This window comes from Taeniopygia guttata, chromosome 3, assembly GCF_048771995.1.
Source record: "Taeniopygia guttata chromosome 3, bTaeGut7.mat, whole genome shotgun sequence".
Taxonomy (NCBI): Eukaryota; Metazoa; Chordata; class Aves; order Passeriformes; family Estrildidae; genus Taeniopygia; species Taeniopygia guttata.
In genome coordinates this window covers 34,328,346-34,349,191 of record NC_133027.1, presented here as the reverse complement: position 1 = coordinate 34,349,191, position 20,846 = coordinate 34,328,346, and the positions used below count along the sequence as shown (strand labels likewise).

General features: G+C 38.6%; 1 protein-coding gene across 1 annotated transcript in view; it reads right to left on the bottom strand.

Moving 5' to 3' along the window:
* The window catches only part of BCKDHB (branched chain keto acid dehydrogenase E1 subunit beta), a 109,556-nt gene extending 89,200 nt beyond the window's left edge, over positions 1-20,356 (bottom strand). The window contains exons 1-3 of the mRNA XM_030267500.4: positions 20,178-20,356; positions 17,625-17,702; positions 15,196-15,264 (exon numbers count right to left, since the gene is read on the bottom strand). Of these exons, the coding sequence (XP_030123360.3) occupies positions 15,196-15,264; positions 17,625-17,702; positions 20,178-20,322 (292 nt within the window). The 5' untranslated portion in view covers positions 20,323-20,356. The remainder of the gene's footprint in view (positions 1-15,195; positions 15,265-17,624; positions 17,703-20,177) is intronic.
* Positions 20,357-20,846: the final 490 nt, after the last annotated feature.

Genomic DNA, 20,846 nt, shown 5'->3' with positions numbered 1-20,846 from the left:
GGTATGATGAAATAAATGAAGTGAAAATCATTAAAGCAAAAGTGAAATGTAATGAGACAGCCATAATGTGAGGAGTGTGAAGCACCTAATTTGGAGTTTCAGGACTAAAGGCACAATTCTGAAGCACTATGACTTAAAACAGAGAAGAATGGGTTAGGGAATTCAATTAATGAAATTTATTACTCAGGAATGGTTTTGACTGTAGTATTAAAGCAATAATACTGGCCTCTTAAAAGCAAATCCTAAAGCACTTTACTATATATTAGATCAGAAAACAACTTCAGGCAGAGTTTCAAGGGGTCGGGCTTTCTTTATAAAATCTAGCCCCTTATGACAAAAAGACACACACATTGTTAGGATAAAACAAATATATTAATTTCCCCAAGCATGAAAAACTGTATGCTGTTGCTTTAACCTTCTATTTTTATTGATACAATATGAAAATCATTACTAAAACTAGCACTAAATATTTAAACATTTAGCAGTTAGATGCATTAAGCCTATGTATGTTTATCTATTTGATTTCACATTTTCTTATTTTTCACTTTTTTTCAACACATGAAAAGGAAGTCCATTTTGATAAACCATCATTCACACCACCCTCTGCAAACCAGCTGAGTCAGATTTCAGCTGAAATCTGACTGAAGCAGACAAACAACCCCGAGATACTTTGTGTTTCCATATTTAATTTCCTCACCAACAAAGAAACACTTCCTAAAATGTGTTCTATGATTTGCGTCAGCCACACAGCTCAAAACAAACTAACACCAACTCAACGAGCTGACTTGTCAGCCCAGGTGAAAGTAGCACCTCTGCACTTTCTGGAGCCAGGTGCATCAGCCTCTGCAGGAAGACATTACGCTGGTGTGCGTTTCAATTAACCTGCCTGGCTTTATAAACATCCCTGGTTTCAGCCATCTGAACAGGTCGGTGCCCTTTGCCAGCTACTGAGGGAAGCAATACGGCATACAAGGAGGGTTACATGAAAAAAAATGAAGATTCTTCTCATCCCCCCGTCCCAACAACTCAGGATTAAGACTAGATGCATGTTAAGGAAGTAAAAAAAAAAAAAAAAAAACCACTCTAGAAATCTTCCCTAACAAGGAAAATCTGAAATTATGAAGAACAAACATTAAAGAAAAAAGCAATATTCGGTTCAATTTTACTTAAATAAAAAATGAGTGATCTTTCTGATTTTCAGAACAAAGAGTAGCTCGTGATTGTTCAAATTACCACTGACCCTTTGTGCGAGACAAAAGCTTTAAGGCAGTCTGATAGTCATCCCCTTGTTCGCCAAGAATAAAGAGTTTCATAGCAACCTAACAGAACATGTTTACAGACATTTGTAATCGATTATTGTGCATTAATGTTTTGGCTGCTTCATCTTTATTTGTTCCAAGCCATCCGGAAGAAAATATTTCAGGATTCAGTAACTGCAACAAGTCATGTTCCTGTCTTAATTTAACTTCAAAAATGTGATATTCAAACAATATTAAATTTCCTATAATGTTAACACACCACCCAATGCTCCAACTCTGAGTAATTTCATATCACTCTGCACGAGTCCACCCTGGACCATTTGGGTGGTTTAAGGGGTACTGCTGGTGATTTAGCTAAAGGAGAACTGTGCTTTGTTCTCAAAATACTTCTATATCACTGGTGTTAAAAAAATGCATAACGCATCCTAAAATATGTCAGAACTGAGCAGTATTAATCATATATGTGGACAGCATTTTATTTGTCCCAATGATCTCACTAACTTCCACTTAAAACATCCATAAGAAGTCAAACAGAAAAGTCTAAGAAGCTATATCTAAGAAGATAGTAGGAGCTCAACCAAAGTAGTCAGGCTGCATATGCAAAATGGACTGGAAAGAAAAGACGCTATTTTGGTACTCACCAGGGACTTTGTGTAGAAAATTCAAATAGGAATTACTGATTTCCAAACAGTTCTGCCTTTAAAGATCTTTTTTAACCTTAAAATATGTAGGATTTTTCATAGATGTACTTCTACATCAGTCTACTAATTTTATTTCTTAACATAATTAACACAATCTATCCAACATTTAAGCTTCTTGGTCCCACCATCCCTTTTAAGCCCCATTTTACAACTGGTGACACTTGTAGTCTTCCATTTCTCTGTTACTATACAAGAGGGCAAGACAAACAGCAAGTAAATTTACTCAGCTCTTTTGGAGCTCCTGGGTTAACAAAAAGTAGTTCTACTAACTTATTCGTTTTAATAATTTTGTTCTACCATTTTTTCTACTGATAATCTAGTCACAGTTCTCCAGCTTTAAAAAAATAGGCCTAAAGGGAATACCAGTAAATATACATTAACTTTACACCTGAATATAGAAATTTCAAAGCTACTTGTCCAAAGCAGGGCTTCAGGCTCACTGACACAGAGATGGTTTAACTCTCAGCCTTGAAACCTTGCATATTTACATGCTGTGTTGTTTAAAAAGTTGCTTTTCCCAGAGCTATCCATGTTAAAATACATTATTTCACCTAACTGATGAAAAGTGATTATATGAAATGAAAAGGATTTCACATGCAAGTAGCTTTTAACTTCTGAAGATGACTTTTACCTACTGCGCATAGAATAACAACTCACAGAATTTAGCTATACTCCTCTCCTGTTCTTCCCGAACCCGGTATCCTGCAAAAGCCAAGAACATTTGTGTGCGCCCAAACATTCATAACAGGCTTCAAGGAGCCAGCCATGCCTCTGGCATATCTCAGCCAACCCCAGGGCTAAGTGACCAGGTCTCAGCCCTCAGTCAAACCAGTGTAAAGTCTCAAGTCAAGTCCAGTGAGTTGGTCTGTTAACAGGAGAAATACGTCTTTCCTCACACACTGCGTATACAGTCCCTATGCCTTCAAAACAATTTCAACATTTAGTTACCTTGAATCAAAAGGTAATTCAAATTTTGATTATTTAGCAACTAAGTACATCACATTCCCATTATAGTTTCCATAAATATTCCAAAATGTCACATTATGGCAGTAAGATACAAAAGTTAGTAAAAAATACATACGGCCAAAATCTGTAAGCAACTGACAACAGGGTCAGAAATGAGATTTGCACACACTAAACAAAATTAGCTTCTTCCTATTTTGTTGGTGCAAAATCCACTATCATGCTCTATTTTGCAACAAAGGAGCTGACTTTCTATTCTAGTTTTAGACAGAAGTTTTTAGACAGAAGTTTTAAAGATCAAACAGCAGATAAGTCTTTCTTACTTGGTTTCACTTGTTCACAGGAGGCCTAATTACGCTTCATTTGGGCAAAAAAAGAAAATCCTACAAAAAATGCATTCTTCTAAACCACTTGTCACCACTCTGTTGCCCAAAGTAAAGGACACCTATTCTTCCTGGCAACTGGTAAGAACAGGAATTCTTCACAGGTTTATCCCATATGTCATATGTGACATATCCAACACTTTAGAAAAGCACTTCAAGTAATTTGGAAATTAGGAACAGCTGAAAGATATATTTTCCTTTTAAGCCTCCCCCAGTTACTAAATCGTATATTTGAAGAAACATGAATGTTTGAACTAGCAGTTCTAGCTCAAAGTGTTCTCAACAAGTCATTCTTTGACCTAAGATGATGCATTTTTCTTCTAAGAGCTTATTAGATCACAACTACACTTTCACCTCCTCTCCCCCAAGATTCTCTCAGGAGAAAAGCCTGTTTACTGCATTTCCATATAACTCTCGCTCTCACAGACTATAAATAGTATGTGAAGAGAACTGCTGAAGTACAAAGAAAAGAGTACCATAGACAGAAATTCTTATAATCTGCACACTTACCAAATTTCAGGTTTGGAAGGAAAACTTTCTACTAAAACTTAGTAAATTCTGAAAGTTCACAGCATGAATATAACATTAATAATGTTCTTGTCAGGCTTACAGAATTTTGGATTACAGAGGACCCAGAAAAACTCCATAGATACCTCTGCCTTCCTAAAGCAAAGAGTGATTTAATTTTTTGCCCTCTACCACAGTTCAGATTTGTGACAAACTAGCAGCCACCAAAAGCTAAGGAATAAAATAAAAATATTAAAATATGTTATGTAATTCTCTCCCTTTCTCAGAGAAGAAGTGGGAGGAGTTGGGGGAGGTTAATGCAAAGCTTTGGCTTTAGCATTGAATGCTGATAATCTTGCAAGTCATTTAATCCTCCCACAATGGAAGAGCAGCCAAGTAATAATATGAACACAGAGAAGAGCAGATTCTTTTCAGGTACACAGTGGCAAGTGAAAGAATGATGCAAAAATGTAAACAAATTATAATAAAGAAAAAATCTATGACAGTAGACACATGGTGGAATATGCTGTCCCAAGAGGTTGTAGAAACTCCTGCCTTGGACATGTTCAAAACTCACCTGGACAAGACCACAGACAAACTAAGCTCAACTGTATTGAGTACTGACTGGTTTGAAACAGATGACTTTCAAGGTCTTCTCCTTATAACCCTCTATGGTTTATTAACAGCCCCAACCAGGGCTACATGCCAGAACTATTTATGTCTGTCCTTTTTACCTGTCCAATTCATGACATTGGTAAAATAGTATTCATTCAGACCCACACTCTTAGGAAAACATTTTAAAAAAAGCTCATATCCCAGTGGCAGATTTTCTCACCAGAATTTCTTGTTTCTTTTCTAAGGGACTCATGGAGAACAAGTAGTTGTGATCTAATGAGCTCTTGGAAGGAAAACACATCATCTTGTGTAAGAGAATGACTTGTTGAGAACACTTTGAGCTGGAACTGCTAGTTTAAACATTCATGCAGACTGCCCACTCCACACCGATATCTTCCTCATAATCTGCTCATACATCCAGTTGCAGCCTAAATAAAAAGAGAGTAGTGCCTAACTGGAAAAAGCATTCAAATATTCCTCCAGCTATGATTAATAACATTCCTTCATCAACTACAAAAAACTTTTGCTGCATGAGAAGCACACTTGCAGAAAAGCATAACTGATATACAGTTTGGCATGAGAAGCTATGCCAGATGACCAAGTGCTTACTTGCAAAAATATGCCCCAAAATTGACATCTACCAAATACTTATATGTCGGTATAAGCAGAGGACAACACACCAGCTTAATCTACAATGCTTAGGTCAGTTCCATGCATTTTCACATCGTCTGCAACATGACATGACAGAGATTCAACAGGAAACACAGAACAGTTGTCAAAGCTATGTATTGCAACATGTTAATGAAAATTCTGCTGTAATAAGCTGCACACACAATCTGGATGACAAATCATGGAGTATGCAAAATGTCAAATACAAGTTACCTTCTGTCACATTCCTCAGTATCAGTAGTATAGATGTATTTTATAGTAAATGTGAAAGCATGCTGGCTCTACCTGGAATTGTGAAGCAAGTATTCTCAACACAACAGCAAGGATTTCATGCTGCTCTAGAAGTACTAAGGAGCAAAGAACTCAATGACCAGTAACCTGCAGTAATGAAAACCATCTCACAAATCTCACTGGTAACCATGCCTGTCCCTTTATAATGCAAAGCATGTGCAAAAGAAAATTTAATAAATTAGTCTATACTTGGTGCTTCCATCTAAGTGTGAAAACCATGTACCAGGTTTTGATGATTTAATGCTTCTGCAAATTAAAAAGAAAAGAGATCTTTTATAATAAATGACTAGCATGTTATATCAACCTGGTCACTGGAAGATGGCTCTGAATCAAGTCAAAATAAAATTAACCTGTACCTCAAAGTGCTTCTGCTGCAAATCTGGTTAAACAATACCCAAACTTGGATGCTAGTCTTGATTTTTTTCACCCTTTTAGGCTTCAAGTAAATTACTTCCAAGAAAACTCTGAGAATTTTCTTCCCTGTAATAAAGCCTGCAGAAACTTCTTAAATTGAAATTACCACCCTCTTACCACCAAACTCAGAGTAGAAAAAACAGACATATGGAATATATCCCCAGTTGATGAGTGGGATAAATAAACATAAAAATGAAACACAGGACTAACCAAAGAAATTGAGAATCACTTAATTCCACCTAAGGAATTGCAAAGGCATAGAGATGTCTAAAAGAAGGCACACAAAATGTGCTTGCAGACCTGGTATTAATACAGACTGCAAAGACTAGTTAGGCTCATCAATTCCATTTTGGGTCTTTAATACATAAAGTTTCATCCTCCCTGACATATCAAAATATTGTTTTTACATGATTCACTGCATGTATTTTCTGAAGTGGAAAATTCCATTTTTATGAAGTTCAGCAGCACATACTTTTTTGCCCAGCAATATATCCTGAAATATCTTAAAAATGTGAGAACAGCTTCCTCTTTTTACTCTGCACTGAGTATCAAGTTATATATTAAAAAATATATTCCTTATCTTTCCCTGAAACAGGTTTACAACATAGGAGAAGAAACATAATACATATCAGCAAGTCCCAAATAAATAAAATACAATTTTCACACCAGGCACACTATCAGAACAATTAAAAAGGAAAGAAAAAAACCCCTAAAATAAAAGCTATGTAGCTCTGACAGTCACTGATTTATATCATTATCCCAGAGATACAAAAGTTGTAGAAAGGAAATACTACATATTACCAAGTTTTCAACTAACTTTTCTTCTTTTTCTAAATGTAAATCTTAAAAAAAGAATTGGCTATTTAAGATGAAAATGAACAAAATGTACTATTGTGTAATGAGTCTGGAACACGTTCTCCAGATGTTACTGTTCAAAGACATTTATATAAATCAGAACAAATCCAGGTCTTGCCAAACTGTTCTGGAAGAACCAGGCAAGCAGGCTGCAGAATTCTCCACTTAAATCTATGCACAAAGAAATAATAACCAAACCCCAGGCTATTTAGGTTTTACTCAATCTACACACAAATAGTCATTTTGAACTCTGAATAAAATGTTCCACCCTTAGCTTATGTCCATGATGTCAAAAATTCTGAACTCCTTCCTTCTACCACATGCAATGTTTTAGGAAGGACCAGGACTTATGCCAAAGAAGCACCATGTTTGTCCAGCAAGCTTGCAGTCTCCTTTTGAAGCATCAAGACAACATTTTACTATCTGCTTATTCAGTAAAGTCCTAACACTTATGCTACATTAAGCTGAGTCTTTCCTCCTCCTCATAATAGCCTATGGTTATGTTTTAAAAGAATGTGAAAGACACCATGATTGATTCAAAATTCCACATTAAAATGTCAGAGTGTCTTCCCATCTGCTGAATTAAGACCCAGCTTAATTAGTAGCTTTTGGGAGGCAGAACACACTTCCTTAATATATTGTATTACAGCCCATCCAAATTGTGTTCTTGTACTTACCTTTGCTACTGTAACATTTGGGACCACAAGAACAACCAGAACAACCCAAAATTTCCACTGACAGATATCTGCTCCCTTACCAGTAACATTAAGTGTAGTCCACACAATAAAAAATGTCCTGAAATCACCAACAAAAATATTTACAATATAAACATTTTAAAGTAATTTATGTATTTTGGAGGCAAAATATCAGAATTTTTTTAAAAACAACCCTATACTATATCTACTTCTATTAGCTCAGCATCAAAAAGTTGTCCCATCATTTCATGCTACTAAAAGCCATCAGGACATTAAGCAGTTTTTGCAAGCACATCCAAACTTCAGCCAACAAGCTTCACCAAATACCATAACAACATGGGGACAACTCTATCTTCCCACCCATGTTTTCCTTTATAGGCTTTCACTTAAAACACAGAACTTGCTTTTAGGAGTTTTCTACAGCTAAATCTCACAGAATAATATTGTGCTCAAGTAAATACTTCAAAGGATGACTACTATTTTTTTAGAAAAGCTGGCGTCCCTTGGGCATAGCTAGGTACAGCCATCTCCTGGTCAAATAAACAAAGATTCATGGATTAGTTTACTGGACTATAAATAAATGATCCATTTACTGAGAATGAAGTGTTCCCTGAAAACTCACACAAGTGTTTACACCTTAGACACAAGATCTACAGAATAACAATCAGGGATTACAGTGGATCAAGTGTTGTAAATATTATTGCTGCAAGACAAGCTAGCATTATCATGGGATGTAATGACAGAGAGCTGTAAGCAGCCATGTTTTACTCAGTAAAATACAAGTGTAAAGTATCTGGTTTTGGATGCCCTATATCCTCCAGCTGCAGCAACCACAGTTCAGAGAAACTGATCAATAAAGAAAAGCTTCAAATCATAACAATAATCCTGCACTGGGACCATGCATGTAGAAAAGCCAGAGAAACTTCGCCCCTGAAGGCTAAAAACAGCCTTTGCCAGCTGATCTGTCCCAAAACATACCCTGTGCTTCAGAGAGAAAATTTTGTAAGGCAAACAGAAAGGAAGAAAAACAAATATGGAAGAGATAAAATAATTTTTAAAGCATCATCTGACTGCTAATGTGGCTAGGTCATCCTGACATAAGGAACATAAGGATACTATTTTCTTTCACAATTACAACTGTCATTTTTATGTAGTTCAGTCATTTGCTTTTTGCTGAGTTTGAAATTTGCCACAGGGGAAATTTCTGATTCAACTCTCCCTATTCTCATAGGATTCAATACAAGTGTTACCTCTTCTCTTGATGTTCCTTTTCTGCCTGTGATTTATCATTTTGCAAGAAAATATCCTGAACTGACTGAATAGACAGAAATTACTATTTACAATCTGCTTGCTATCTATTTCACACTTTTTTTAAAATATGGTTTGGAAGAAAATAATCCTAGTAACTATATTTACACTCCTAGCTGCATCAAAAACATAATAGTAATAATAACAGACATGAAGGATTATATATAAAACAATCCTGTAAGCTTGAAAATAAGGGAAAAAAGAGAATTTAATTCCAAGTTATTTGTGCATTCCCCTTCCACTCTACATGACAGAACGGTAAAATGAGTAAGGAGAAAGAAAAATGAAGCTACTTATTACACATTTACTACTATCTGCATGTACTAATGTCTCTGGCCACGTGTGTACCTCAGTATTACCTAAAAGGAAATTATCTGAGATTGATTTTCTTTTATCCTACGTACATATAGGAGTGACACAAGCTGCTCTTACTGAGTTTCATTTTATCAAGCATCCACCCAGCAAAAAATCAATTAGTGGCTGCACAGCAGTAGATTAGAAAAAAACTTGGGGACTATGTCAGGCCACAAACTGACAGTCAACTCTGCATTGCTAATAATGGCAGCAAACATCCCTCTAGAACATTTCAGCAATGTTACACAGAAACCTTGGGAAAAGCACTTTGTTCTAATTGACTGTGATTGAGGGTATCATAAGCTGCTGTGGGTAGTACATCTCTGTGTGCACTGACACACAAAAAGAGGGGAACAGCAATAACAGAGACCAAACAGAACAGATAAATTAGAAGCCATGAGGCAAAAACTCTCCAATCGGTGATGGGGCATTAATCCAGAAAGGAAGAAACCTATCTTCCTCTTGTTCACTCTGCAATCACACAGAAGATCCCAAACAGTGACATATTAATGGCATGAGCAAAAGACAAATTCATTCCAAAACATTTCAAAAGAACACCTGCTAAAAAAAAGCATTTCTGCTGTATCTCCAGAACGATCAGCTTTGGCATCTCAGTCAACTCTTTGTGGAGTAAGTTCAGAACTCCCAAAGGACAACATTAGACCAATTCTCTTATACTCTGGGAAAGCATTTGCTTCTGGTAGGAGATAGCACAGTGACATCCTCCTGGAACTGAGAGAATCTTTGAAATAAAAACTCCCATTCAAAGTATTCATATTCTACCTGCCTTTGCAAATAGTTGCAAGGGAATTAAAATGGCATTATTCAGGAATTCCCTACTGGAAAGTAAAAGACTAATTTACACTATTTTTTCAGTCAAAAATAATTTTCAATTGCTCAAAAACTTAGAAAACAATTCAGGCCTGCAAATACTGGGAATCTAACTTACACAGTCACCTAAACTCCCTTGATGGCAAACAGAAGGACATTCCATGACAAGGATTTGCAGGTTGCTGTGCAATATGCAATTGAGCAGAACCTCAAAAGATTTGCAAAATTCATCTGTAAAAGTGAACATTTACACCCAAAAAAAATCAGCCCCTACTCAAGCACTGCTATGGGGAAAGACCTGCCAAGCTCACCTTTCTTCTGTTGGACTCTTAAAGTTCTGAGCAAGGACTGATCCTATTCCACATTCTCAACATATCAAGCTCTGAAATAGTCAGAAAGCTCCTGATCCTTTCCCTCGCTAAGGACAATATTTTGACATGGCAGCAAGTGCACACTAGATTCTCCCTTCAAGTGCAGGCCAGAATGGTATGAAAGAAAAATCACCACTGAGGCCAAATCTCCACAGAGGCATTTACAGATAAGGGAGCCCTCAAGCTGTAAGTGTTTGGCAGAAAGAACATTCAAGGAAAGCATTATATATATATATATACTTCACTTCCCTGTTTATGTAATTTTAATTTCTTGGCCACAGTAGGATAGAGAAGTTTGGTGGGGTTTTTTTTGAGTTACACAAAAAACACTTGCCCTGGCATTCTTCTGAGTTACATCCCTTGTCATCACCATTTCTGCTATTCTTGTTTCTCAGTCTTCACTTCTGTCCACTTTCTCCATTTTTACCTTGTTTTTACTTCTGTTTTTTCCATCCATTTCTTTACCTTCTATCATCTCTCTATCATCTAATTCCTACCTCTGATCTCCTCTATATTTCTGTCATGTGGATTATACTGATCTTTACATGTTGAAACTTTATTTCACACTTTAGGCAGAGCAACAGGATATATACTCCCATTCCAAGATCATTGTTTCAAATCCACTTGCAGACTCAAAGACAAATGGACAGCATTTTTTCTGAAGGATTGGAATAATAATGTACTCCCCTCTAAAAAAAAAAAAATTAAAAATGTTTGCACACATTACCTAGGCTATAGAAATACAGTAGGCAGTTTACATCACACTGCTCTAAGAACAGGAAACACCTCCAGAGTGCAGGACTATGGAACAGCAGGCATTCCTTACTTCAATAAAGATACTCTAGAGGTTAGAGGATGTAACTTCTGCAAAACAGTGACAATCAAAAACCTGACAGAGGGTGATGGGGAAGAAGATAAAAAATAAAACATGAATATGCCTTCCAGTGTACCAGACCAAAGAGAGGGGACAAAGGAAAAAAACTGTACAACACTTATCTCCCTTATCTGAAAGGGGCACTCTATATAAATATTTCAGAAAGTCTACTCATTTTCAGAATTATACAGCAACAGATTTTTAAACATTCAACTCAATGCCAGAAAACTGGAATAATGTATTTCAGATCTTGACATAAGATGTATAGGAACAAACATACTATATTTAGTCATATTACCATGAAAATTAAACTTCCACACACTGACTTATTTACATACAATTCGTTAATTAAATATTTTTAAACATAATTCCTGGTAGCACATTAAAAATTCATCTGATCAAAAGGTTGCATTTATTTCCTTAAAAAGTCAAACTTCACTTACTAGTACAGGCCTCTGGCTATGTTTATACAATGTGACATTCCACTGCAAAAAAAAAAAAAAAATAAGCAGCTTTTGTATTTAATGACCAATTTCTTCTAAAAGCAAATTTCTTTTCTGTCTCTCCAGGGAGACTTCAGTAACATTCTGGACACCAACCAACATCTCTACAATACTACCACTGAGTATTACTATATTAAGTTCTTCCTACTATAATATTAGATTATATTTAGACCTTGACCTCTATAAAAGTGCTTAAAAATGAACTATCAGTTTGTATCAAAATAACAACTTACAGGCACAGACTGCCACCTAGTGATTTTAGTTATCTAAAATGAAAAAGAAACTAAAAAATGAAACAAAAACTCAGTCTCTCTTCCAGGAGAGGAGGAAAAAAAAAACCCCATTCATTCTTTCATATTTTATATCAACATATAGAAATAATTTCATATTATATTACTTGCATCACCTATTATAATTTGGTGGTAAATTCAGGAGGGGGATGGGGAAAGAGTCACTAAGTGTATGTAATCTCCCTCCTAAGATTCATCAGGTTGGTTGGTTGTCACTTCTATCTGGAATTCCTCCTTATTTTAAAGGGAGTATAGTCCTTTTATAAAACAAGCATTTCATCTAGAATTTATTTAATCTCTGAAACTGCACTGATAAGCAGACACATCCCTCAAAACACTGTATTCTTTCAAATTTTTGCACTTTCAGTCTTTTCTATTTCTCCTCAGCATTGTAACTATATTTTCAGTACATTCTTCAGTTTATTTTTGCCATTCCCTCTTCAGCCACTGCCTGTTTTCTACTGAATTTCACTATCAATGAAGAAAGAACCTGACTTACCCGTGTCCTTTTATCTGCCTTACAAAACTGAATTCCCATTCTGTAAATGAGTCCTAAATTCAGGACCTTATCTTTAGACTCTCTTCCTGTTCAAACTTGTATTTCAGATATTGTCTTTTATTTACTTGTGGGCACCTCAGCAGCATCATAAAGAACTTTTATTTTCCCTGTGTATTAAGTTTGTATGGCCAGGTTTTGATAGAAGGGAAAGGAGCTACAGGGGTGGCTTCTGTGAGAAACTGCCAGAAATCTCCCCTATGTCCAACACAGCCAATGTCAGTCAGCTTCAGGACAGACCCACCTCTGGCCAAGGATGAGCCCACCAGCAAGGTCAGTAATGCCTCTGTGATAACATATTAAAGAAGGAAACAAAGTTATGGCATGGACTGGTGCAGCCCATGGTGAGGTGGCTGTGCTGGTGCAGCCCATGGAGGTCCATGGGGGAGCAGAAATCCACCTACAGCCCCTCAAGGAACATCAGAGTAGGTGGATGTCCAAAAAAAAAAAAAAAAGTTGTAATCCCATGGGAAACCTGCACCAGAGCAGGCTTGTGGCAGGACCTGCGGCCCTGTGGAGAGAGGAGTTCATACCGGAGCAGCTTTGCTGGCAGAGTTTGTGACCCTATGTGGGACCTATGCTGAAGCAGCCTGTTCCTGAAGGAACAAGGGCACCTTGTGAAAAGGGCCCACACTGGAGCAGTTCATGAAGAACTGCAGCCCACGGGAAGGAGTCATGCTAGAGAAGTTTATGGAGAACTGTCTCCTGTGGGAGGAACTCCACGTTACAACAGGGAAAGCACTCCTCTCCATGAGGAAGAAGCAATGGCAGAGACAAGAAGTGATGAACTGGCCACAACTCCAATTCTCTATCTCCCTGTGCCACTGGGTGGGAGGAGGAGGCAGAGAATCAAGAGTGGAGTTAAGCCCAGAAAGGAGAGAGGGGTAAGGGAATGTGTTTTTAAGATGACTTTTACTTCTCATTATCCTACTCTGATTTTGATTGGTAATAAATCCAACCGATTTCTGTAAGTCAAGTCCATTTTGCCCACAGCAGTAATCAGTTTGTGACCTCTCCATATCCTTGTATCAACTCAAGAGCCTCTCATTACATTTTCTCTCCTGCATCCACTTGAGCGGAGTGCTAGAGCAGCTTTGGTGGGTACTGGCCTCCAGCCAGGGTCAAACCACCACATCAAGTCATGCCTTCTCCACCTCCTTCTCTCTCAATCACTATTAACACCTTCTCTCTCAATCACTATTAACTAGACCTAAACACCAGAATCTGTAGAACAAACTTTTTATTAACGTATGAAAACAGTAAAAAGCTTTTCAAAGTTTTCCTTCTCTTCTAGCTGACACACTTTTCCTCTAGCAAGTATGATCTTTGCAATAGTATGAATGAATGCAGAGACAGCTTCTTACCTCATCAATCTGATCTCACCAGCACTTTATATATTTACCCATTTTACTTTATAATCAGCTGAAACAATAACACTTACTTTTTCTTCATAAAACCTATCCTCTTGTTCACCCTGAAGAGGTCAGTACCTTTTGCGCAAATGGCAATAGTAGTTTCATTAATCCTTGTTCAATGCATATAAGTACAATTGTACTTCGTATAAATACAATTCTTATGTTCCCTCTCATATTTTAAAGGAGCTCTTTCCAAATATTCCTGACATCACATCATAGCTTCCTCAAAAATCTCATTTAAAACCTTTGTTATAATATCCATGCAATAAACCTGACTCTAGCTAGGCTGCTGATGTGCTGTGACTGCTGGTTATCATCTGGATTAGCACAGTGCAAACAGTCCTTTGCACTCCCTCAAAAGACCCCCAGTGCTCTGTCAGGGCAGTCAGGGCCATCACAGAGTCTCTGAACAGCACTGGCACATTGGAATATTCTACCAATAAAATACTACTACAAAGATTATTTAATCTCTTTCCTCCGTTCCAGTATTATATGACTGTCTTACATCAAAAAAGCCCATCAAATGACCCTCAAAGCACCACCCTAAGAATATAAAGATTGTCCCTTCTGTCTTTTAAACTGGAAATGTTCACTAAAACCCAAGAAGGTTGCTTATGCAACCATCTGCTCCTGTTACTTACTTCCCAAATAACATCTGTTGCCTATGTTTCCAGCATCTGGTTGCTGTCTCAGAGGCCTGGTTTTCACATGGAGTCTAGTACGCACAGTCAACATATCACACCAGCTACAGAAATGTAAGTCAGTCTCCACAAGCAACACTAAAGATCACAGCTAACAGAAGTTCTATGCAAATTATTTGAACATTAACATGTCAACTAGAGAGCAAGAAAACAAGATAATTGAAGCAGAGAACTAAATATGGTTGTGTTTCTGAAACTTCTTAGAAGTATAGTCTTTGTCCTCTCCCTTTTTTAGTTTACTCAAAAAAAGGTGGAAGTTTGTTCTCCAAGATGGCTGTAACACATCATTATTATCGTTAACTAAATTTAATCACTTGCTGCAAAAGGTCCAAGTCATCTCTGTGCCTTGAAGAAACTAAGCTGCTGAAATTTAATATGTTATAACTTCTTCTTCTCTGTAATAGCCCAGCGGGGGAGTAGCAATTGCCAAATTAAAAGCTGTATCATGTTATTGTCTCCACAACCAGCTCCCAAGACCTGTAAAATACTCTACACTAATTAGCCTGCATACATGAAACATTGATTTTACGGTTTTTTAGCATTCCAGTAACAACACTTCTCACAGCAAAATGGGTGAAAAAAAAAGAGCAGAGATGTTAATATGAAACTGATGTCAGATTTATAAATTATATAAACTTACCATACTTGTCTCGCAAGCCAACTGTACATCTGAAGACTCCACCAAAGGCCACGTCTTCACCAAATACAACTGAAAATAAGAACAGTAGGGGAGGCTAACATTACTCCAACACATCTTACTTTTAAATAATCATGTTTCAAATGCTTTTATATGAGTCACTAACAAAAGTAACTCCTAACATTTCATTCCACTTCAAGATTTATCTAGATCTAAACATTTCTCATGCATGGCCGGACAATAACAAATGAAGAATCAAGGTTAATGAGGAATCAGAACACTAACACAGCTGTCTCAAAACAGAATTCATGAAAATTATTCTGTTAGGTTTTCATTAGCTATTTACTTTTTTGATATATCCTATAGTAACATAGTGTCTAAAACTAAATGAGTAAAATTCCAAAAAGCAATTACACTCAGTCACAAATGAGTCATTGAAATTAAGCCTTCTGCTTCAACTGGTAACCATTTTCATTCTCCATCCACAGATTTCAATAAATATAATGTTTTGAAAACCATCAAATTGAAGTTTTTTTCAAAATATCAATCCAATATGAAATGTCAAGTCTTCTTCACACATACTTGCCAGACTTCAAAGAAGTCTGAAGAGTGACTTCAAAGGAACTCCTCTACAGAAAAGATGACTATTTAATAACTAGGACAGTTCTCAGTATTTAACACTACTATTCTTGTAGTCAATAAAGTTTTATCATTAAAAGTATTTGCCTTTAAAACTTAGCTTCATATTAACTAATCTGTTTGCGTTTCTTTCTTTGAATTTTCTTAAAACAGTTTTGTTAACCATTATCTGTTTCACAGAAACAGCTATTGCCCATTTCAAATTTCTAAGCATGTAAGATGTGCATCAATATTGCCAATAGCTGTTTGCATGAACCAGGGTCAGTTCTGATTATTCCACAATTCTTCAATATTCTCTGTATTCTAAAGGACACAAAATAATAAGTTAACCTTCTTGCCTTTCAAATACTATTCTTAATGAAATAAAATAAATTTCTGATTGGAATCACTAAAAGGGATTAGCATACTTGTGCTAATCACATCAGTGACATGACTTAAAAAAAATAAATTCTATAAACATGTAAAATGAATACACTCATGGAATGTATGATTGAACTATGTCCCTAAATCATTTCTCTCATTTCTAACAGTAATTTGGGTGGGGTTTTATGTACTTAAAATCTTTGCAAGTTCATTCTGTTACCATATGGCTCCTTACTTTAGAGCCAGCTGGCATCTACAAAAAATCTTCCCATTTAATGCTGATATCCACAAACTTGAATGGATTTACTCATTCAATTCATCCACTGAAATGTATTTTCCTGGAGACATTCTAATACTAATCAACACAAGTATGAGGATTTCCACACTTAAACAACAATTGCTCAATTCCTATACAACTAAAAACATATGAAGTACATGTTTTCCATTGTGAAAAGTCCTAATTAATTCAGTAAGTGCAGTGATTCTGAGAATTCACATCTGGACTGTAGAACTCCAACATGGTCTTGCTTTACAAAAACTACGCCCTGCAAAGCTGAGGAGCAAGACTGGAACCTTAGAGCAACTGGTTCTCTAAAGGCTCAAGATTATATATGAGTCTAGGCTCCTGATGGACTAACATTCGACTTGCTTTTATACATCTGATTCTACAGAAATTGTAATAAAATCTGTTCTTGGCCCTAATTTACCCTCAGTTGTGTAAATTTAATCTAATCGAGGCACATATAAAACAGCTGAGATTGAGAGGGAATGTACACAGGCACAGTACTGGACAGACAAGACGGAATTTGTCCCAACAGATTAGACAATTAGTCAAACTTTAGGTTGAGCAGTGATTCAAGCAGTGCCAAAAAGGGCTACTAACAAACTAAAAGGAAAACCCAAAATTACACAAGATTATGCAGCCTTAGCAGCTGTGTTCATGGTATGAAGCATAACAATGAACAGAAATAAGTAAACCTATAAATTAATTTTGGAGGGTAGGGAAGAAAGTAGAATGTACAGAGTGAGGAATATATGGTCTCTAAAAAAGTACCAGTTTTAGGTAACAGAAAGTTTAAGAAATTTAAAAGTAATGTTTACATTTTTAAAACTCCTACTAGTGGGACTCAAGCTGCCCTCAAGGACAGTTCTCCTCAGTAATACTTTAAACATGTTAAAGAATGTATCTTCTGTCCTCACTTTCAAGTGAAATACACAGAGCTAATACAGAAGATACAACTACATTTTAGACCATATAATCCATTAGTAATCTGTTAATGCAACACCTTTTTAAGATTTGAGATCAAAGTGAAGTAATAACTTATTAGCAAACTTTACAGGGCATGAGAAATACATTAAATATTGTACACAGATAGGCAAACCAAAACACAATTTACATAAAACAAAATACACTAACAAGTATAAGGTACCTGCAGTTGGATCTTTGGCTAAAGCATTGTCCAAGGCACTTGTTATGGACTGGAAGAGATTCATCTTCTGAGTTTGCCCTGTGTGAACATGATCATTCCGCAATTTAATTTGGTTCAAAACATGAAGTACGTTAGAAAACACTGGTGCAAACATGTCTAAAAACTTAACCATCAAAAACAAGATCCCTGTTAGGGATACCCAAGATTCATTTGTTGAATAAACTTAAATTATAGGATAGATGGGATTGAGCATTGTATACTTGGCCTTCCCAAGGACTATAATTCCACTTCCAATTTTTTTTTTCAAAAATCTATGCTCTTGCCTAGAGCAAATGCAGCTTTGCAAAGCTCAGTCAAGCACTGGGAAGAATGTCTTCCTTTTCAAAGGAAGAAACCAACATATTATCATTTTGAGGACTGGGATCTCCCCACCCCCCTCCCCCTCACTAAAATTCACTGAAGTTTACTTTATCATTCTTTAATCACATTTTTTAAGCTCCAGCCTTTCCCATTTACAGACATCTATTATTATCAGAAATTTTCTAGACCACTGGCCTGCTCTCTGCACTGCAGTTAGTAAATGTCAAGTTTCAAATCCATATCTCAAAGAAAGAAACTTGGTGCTGAAGCAAAGCAAGTTGTTTAATTCAGAACAAGGCTACCAGAATGCCCTTCTTCCTTCCTGCACTTTTGGGAAAAACAAGGAGACCTGGAAGCAAAGATGGACCAAAACAGTAGCCTAGTCCTCACTACTGTGACCAATTCAGATTCTCCAAGCAAATAAAATAATTCATAAATGAAACCAAGTAAGAAATTCCTTGGCTGCTCTTTAATTTGGTAGCTCTTTAACTGGCAAAATCTCTTAAGCCATGACTAGAATCTACAGTCCAGGAGAATACTACCTCCAGCACACACAGTGTGTAAAACTAACTAACTAAGATAATTAGATGAAGATCCCACACAAACTAACAGGTGTTAGAATTCAGAAAGGTGAACTACATTCTTTTCCCAGTAGTTACAGTACTTCTCAACAAACATTCAGCTTCCCTTTCTTCTAAATCATTAATTAATGTTAGTATTTTTTGTTAAAGACTACTGTCATGCTACATCTGAGCAGCTGCATTCCTACACATTCCTGTGCTTGGTAACTTCACTTGTTATATTTTACATGGCCCTTCAAGGAGAGGAAAATGCGGAAAAGAAAATGTTACGAGAACAATTCTGGTTATAAAAAAGCCCTAACTAACAAAATTTACAAATTCAAGAGAAGAAAAGCTCGGGAATGGCAGCTGTTTCTCTCTTTCCCTATCCATCTATCCACATTAGTAGTTAGGTTTTCTACAAGATAACATCCTAGTATATAAATAAATGGGTATTACTTAAGCTACTGTCAGAAACGCATCACCATGATAGTTCTAACCTGCTTATCTTGCTTATAACACAGGCCTTTGTATAAGCCCCACAGAGGAAGGGGGTAACTAATTGTATCTTTTAGATTTGACCTATGAAGTCGGAAAAGCAATATCTCAACAATATCAGGAGCAGTATTGCCATAACTTTATTTGACTTCCACTGCTTTTCCACAGAATTTTGAAGTGTATTTTAAGTCACAGGGAATTAATTTTCTACTAATTAATGGCAATTACTGGCATGCCACTCCAGAGCTTCTTCACATGACCTCAAGCAGGGACCTGCCATACACAAGCTTCACTATGTGGCACCTTGGTCGCTGCATATCTTTGTTACTAACAGAAACTCTGTTTCTGTTGCTCATGATCAAGATGCAACAACAAGGTATTCAACCAAGTAACAAGTTTTCTAGGGGATAGTTAGGTTCAGGTTCACGCGATAGACGCAGCCGTTCTGCAGCCAGCAGGCTTCTTTCAGGAGAACTCGGCACTAGCCATTTGCAGGGACAAATCTCAGAAATAAAAGTCAAACACCATGAGCTGCTCATTTCCAAGTAATCTGTGTTTACTTTCAACCATGTGACCACGAGGATGACCTCCAACCTTTCGGCAGACAGCAGTCTTTATTCATCATGGGTTTATTATCACACTCATGGCCTAAGCATGCAACACAAAAACCAGGACAGATGTCAAGTCAGTAAGTTACTGCTAGAAACTTTTGGTACAGGACAGGGGCCGAGGATGGCCTTGCAGGTTTGAGCACACGATGGGCCCATCTACCGCAGCTCTGGCCCTGACAGCCCAAAGCACTTCGCCACCCCACTGCCAAAGGGGCCTGCGGCATTCCCAGCCCCACCAGCGACCCACAAGGGCATTCCCACCCACAGCCCAGGATTCCTGCGGAAAGCCCCCGGGTGGAAGCGCCGAGGACACAGCGGGGTCACACGACCGTGCGGGTGCCTCCGCCGCCCGGGGACGACCCGCAGCGCCCCGCCGGGCCCCGGCGGACTCTGCCTGCCTGCTCCCATCCCGGAGGGGCTGCTGGCGGCCTCCCCTAAGGAGGCAGTGGCGACAGGGCGGACCCGGCGGCAGAGAGAGGTTGAGGCCGGCCCGCTGGGTGGATCCCGGCCAGCCGCGCTCTCACCGTACTCTCTGGGCGCCGGGTCTGGCTGGAAAGCGAAGTGCGCGGCGGTGCGGCGGGGCGCGCCCGGCAGCGGGGCCAGGCGGCCCCAGAGCCCGGCGGGGAGCGCAGCGCGCAGCGCCCGCCCCGCCGCCGCCATCGCCGCCATGCCGCTCCGGCGCCGCCAGCGCCTTCTAAAGAGGCGGGGGCCCGGGCCGGCCTCCTATTGGCCAGCGCCGCCGGCGTACGGACCAATCAGCGACGGCTCCGCAATGGGTGGAGGAGTGGGAGGGAGGGTTCCTGCGTGCGCGTGGGGGCGCTGGGCCGGGGGCGGGTACGCGCGCGGCACGCGGGAGGCGGGAGCGCGCCCTGAGGGCGGGAGCGCGCCCTGAGGGCGGGAGCGCGCCCTGAGGGCGGGAGCGCGCCCTGAGGGCGGGAGCGCGCCCTGAGGGCGGGAGCGCGCCCTGAGGGCGGGAGCGCGCTGCTCCCGCGCTCCCCCACAGCGACGGGAACAGGGACAGCCACAAGCCACGGCCACAGCCGCAGCCATAGGCACAGCCACAGCCATGGCCGCAGTCATAGGCACGACCACGGGAGGCCTCGCCCAGGTGCTGTCACAGTCGCAGCTGAAACCAAAGGTTTCACCTCTCCCCTTAAACCCTTTTCTTCCACTGCAGGGGTTGTCGTGTCACC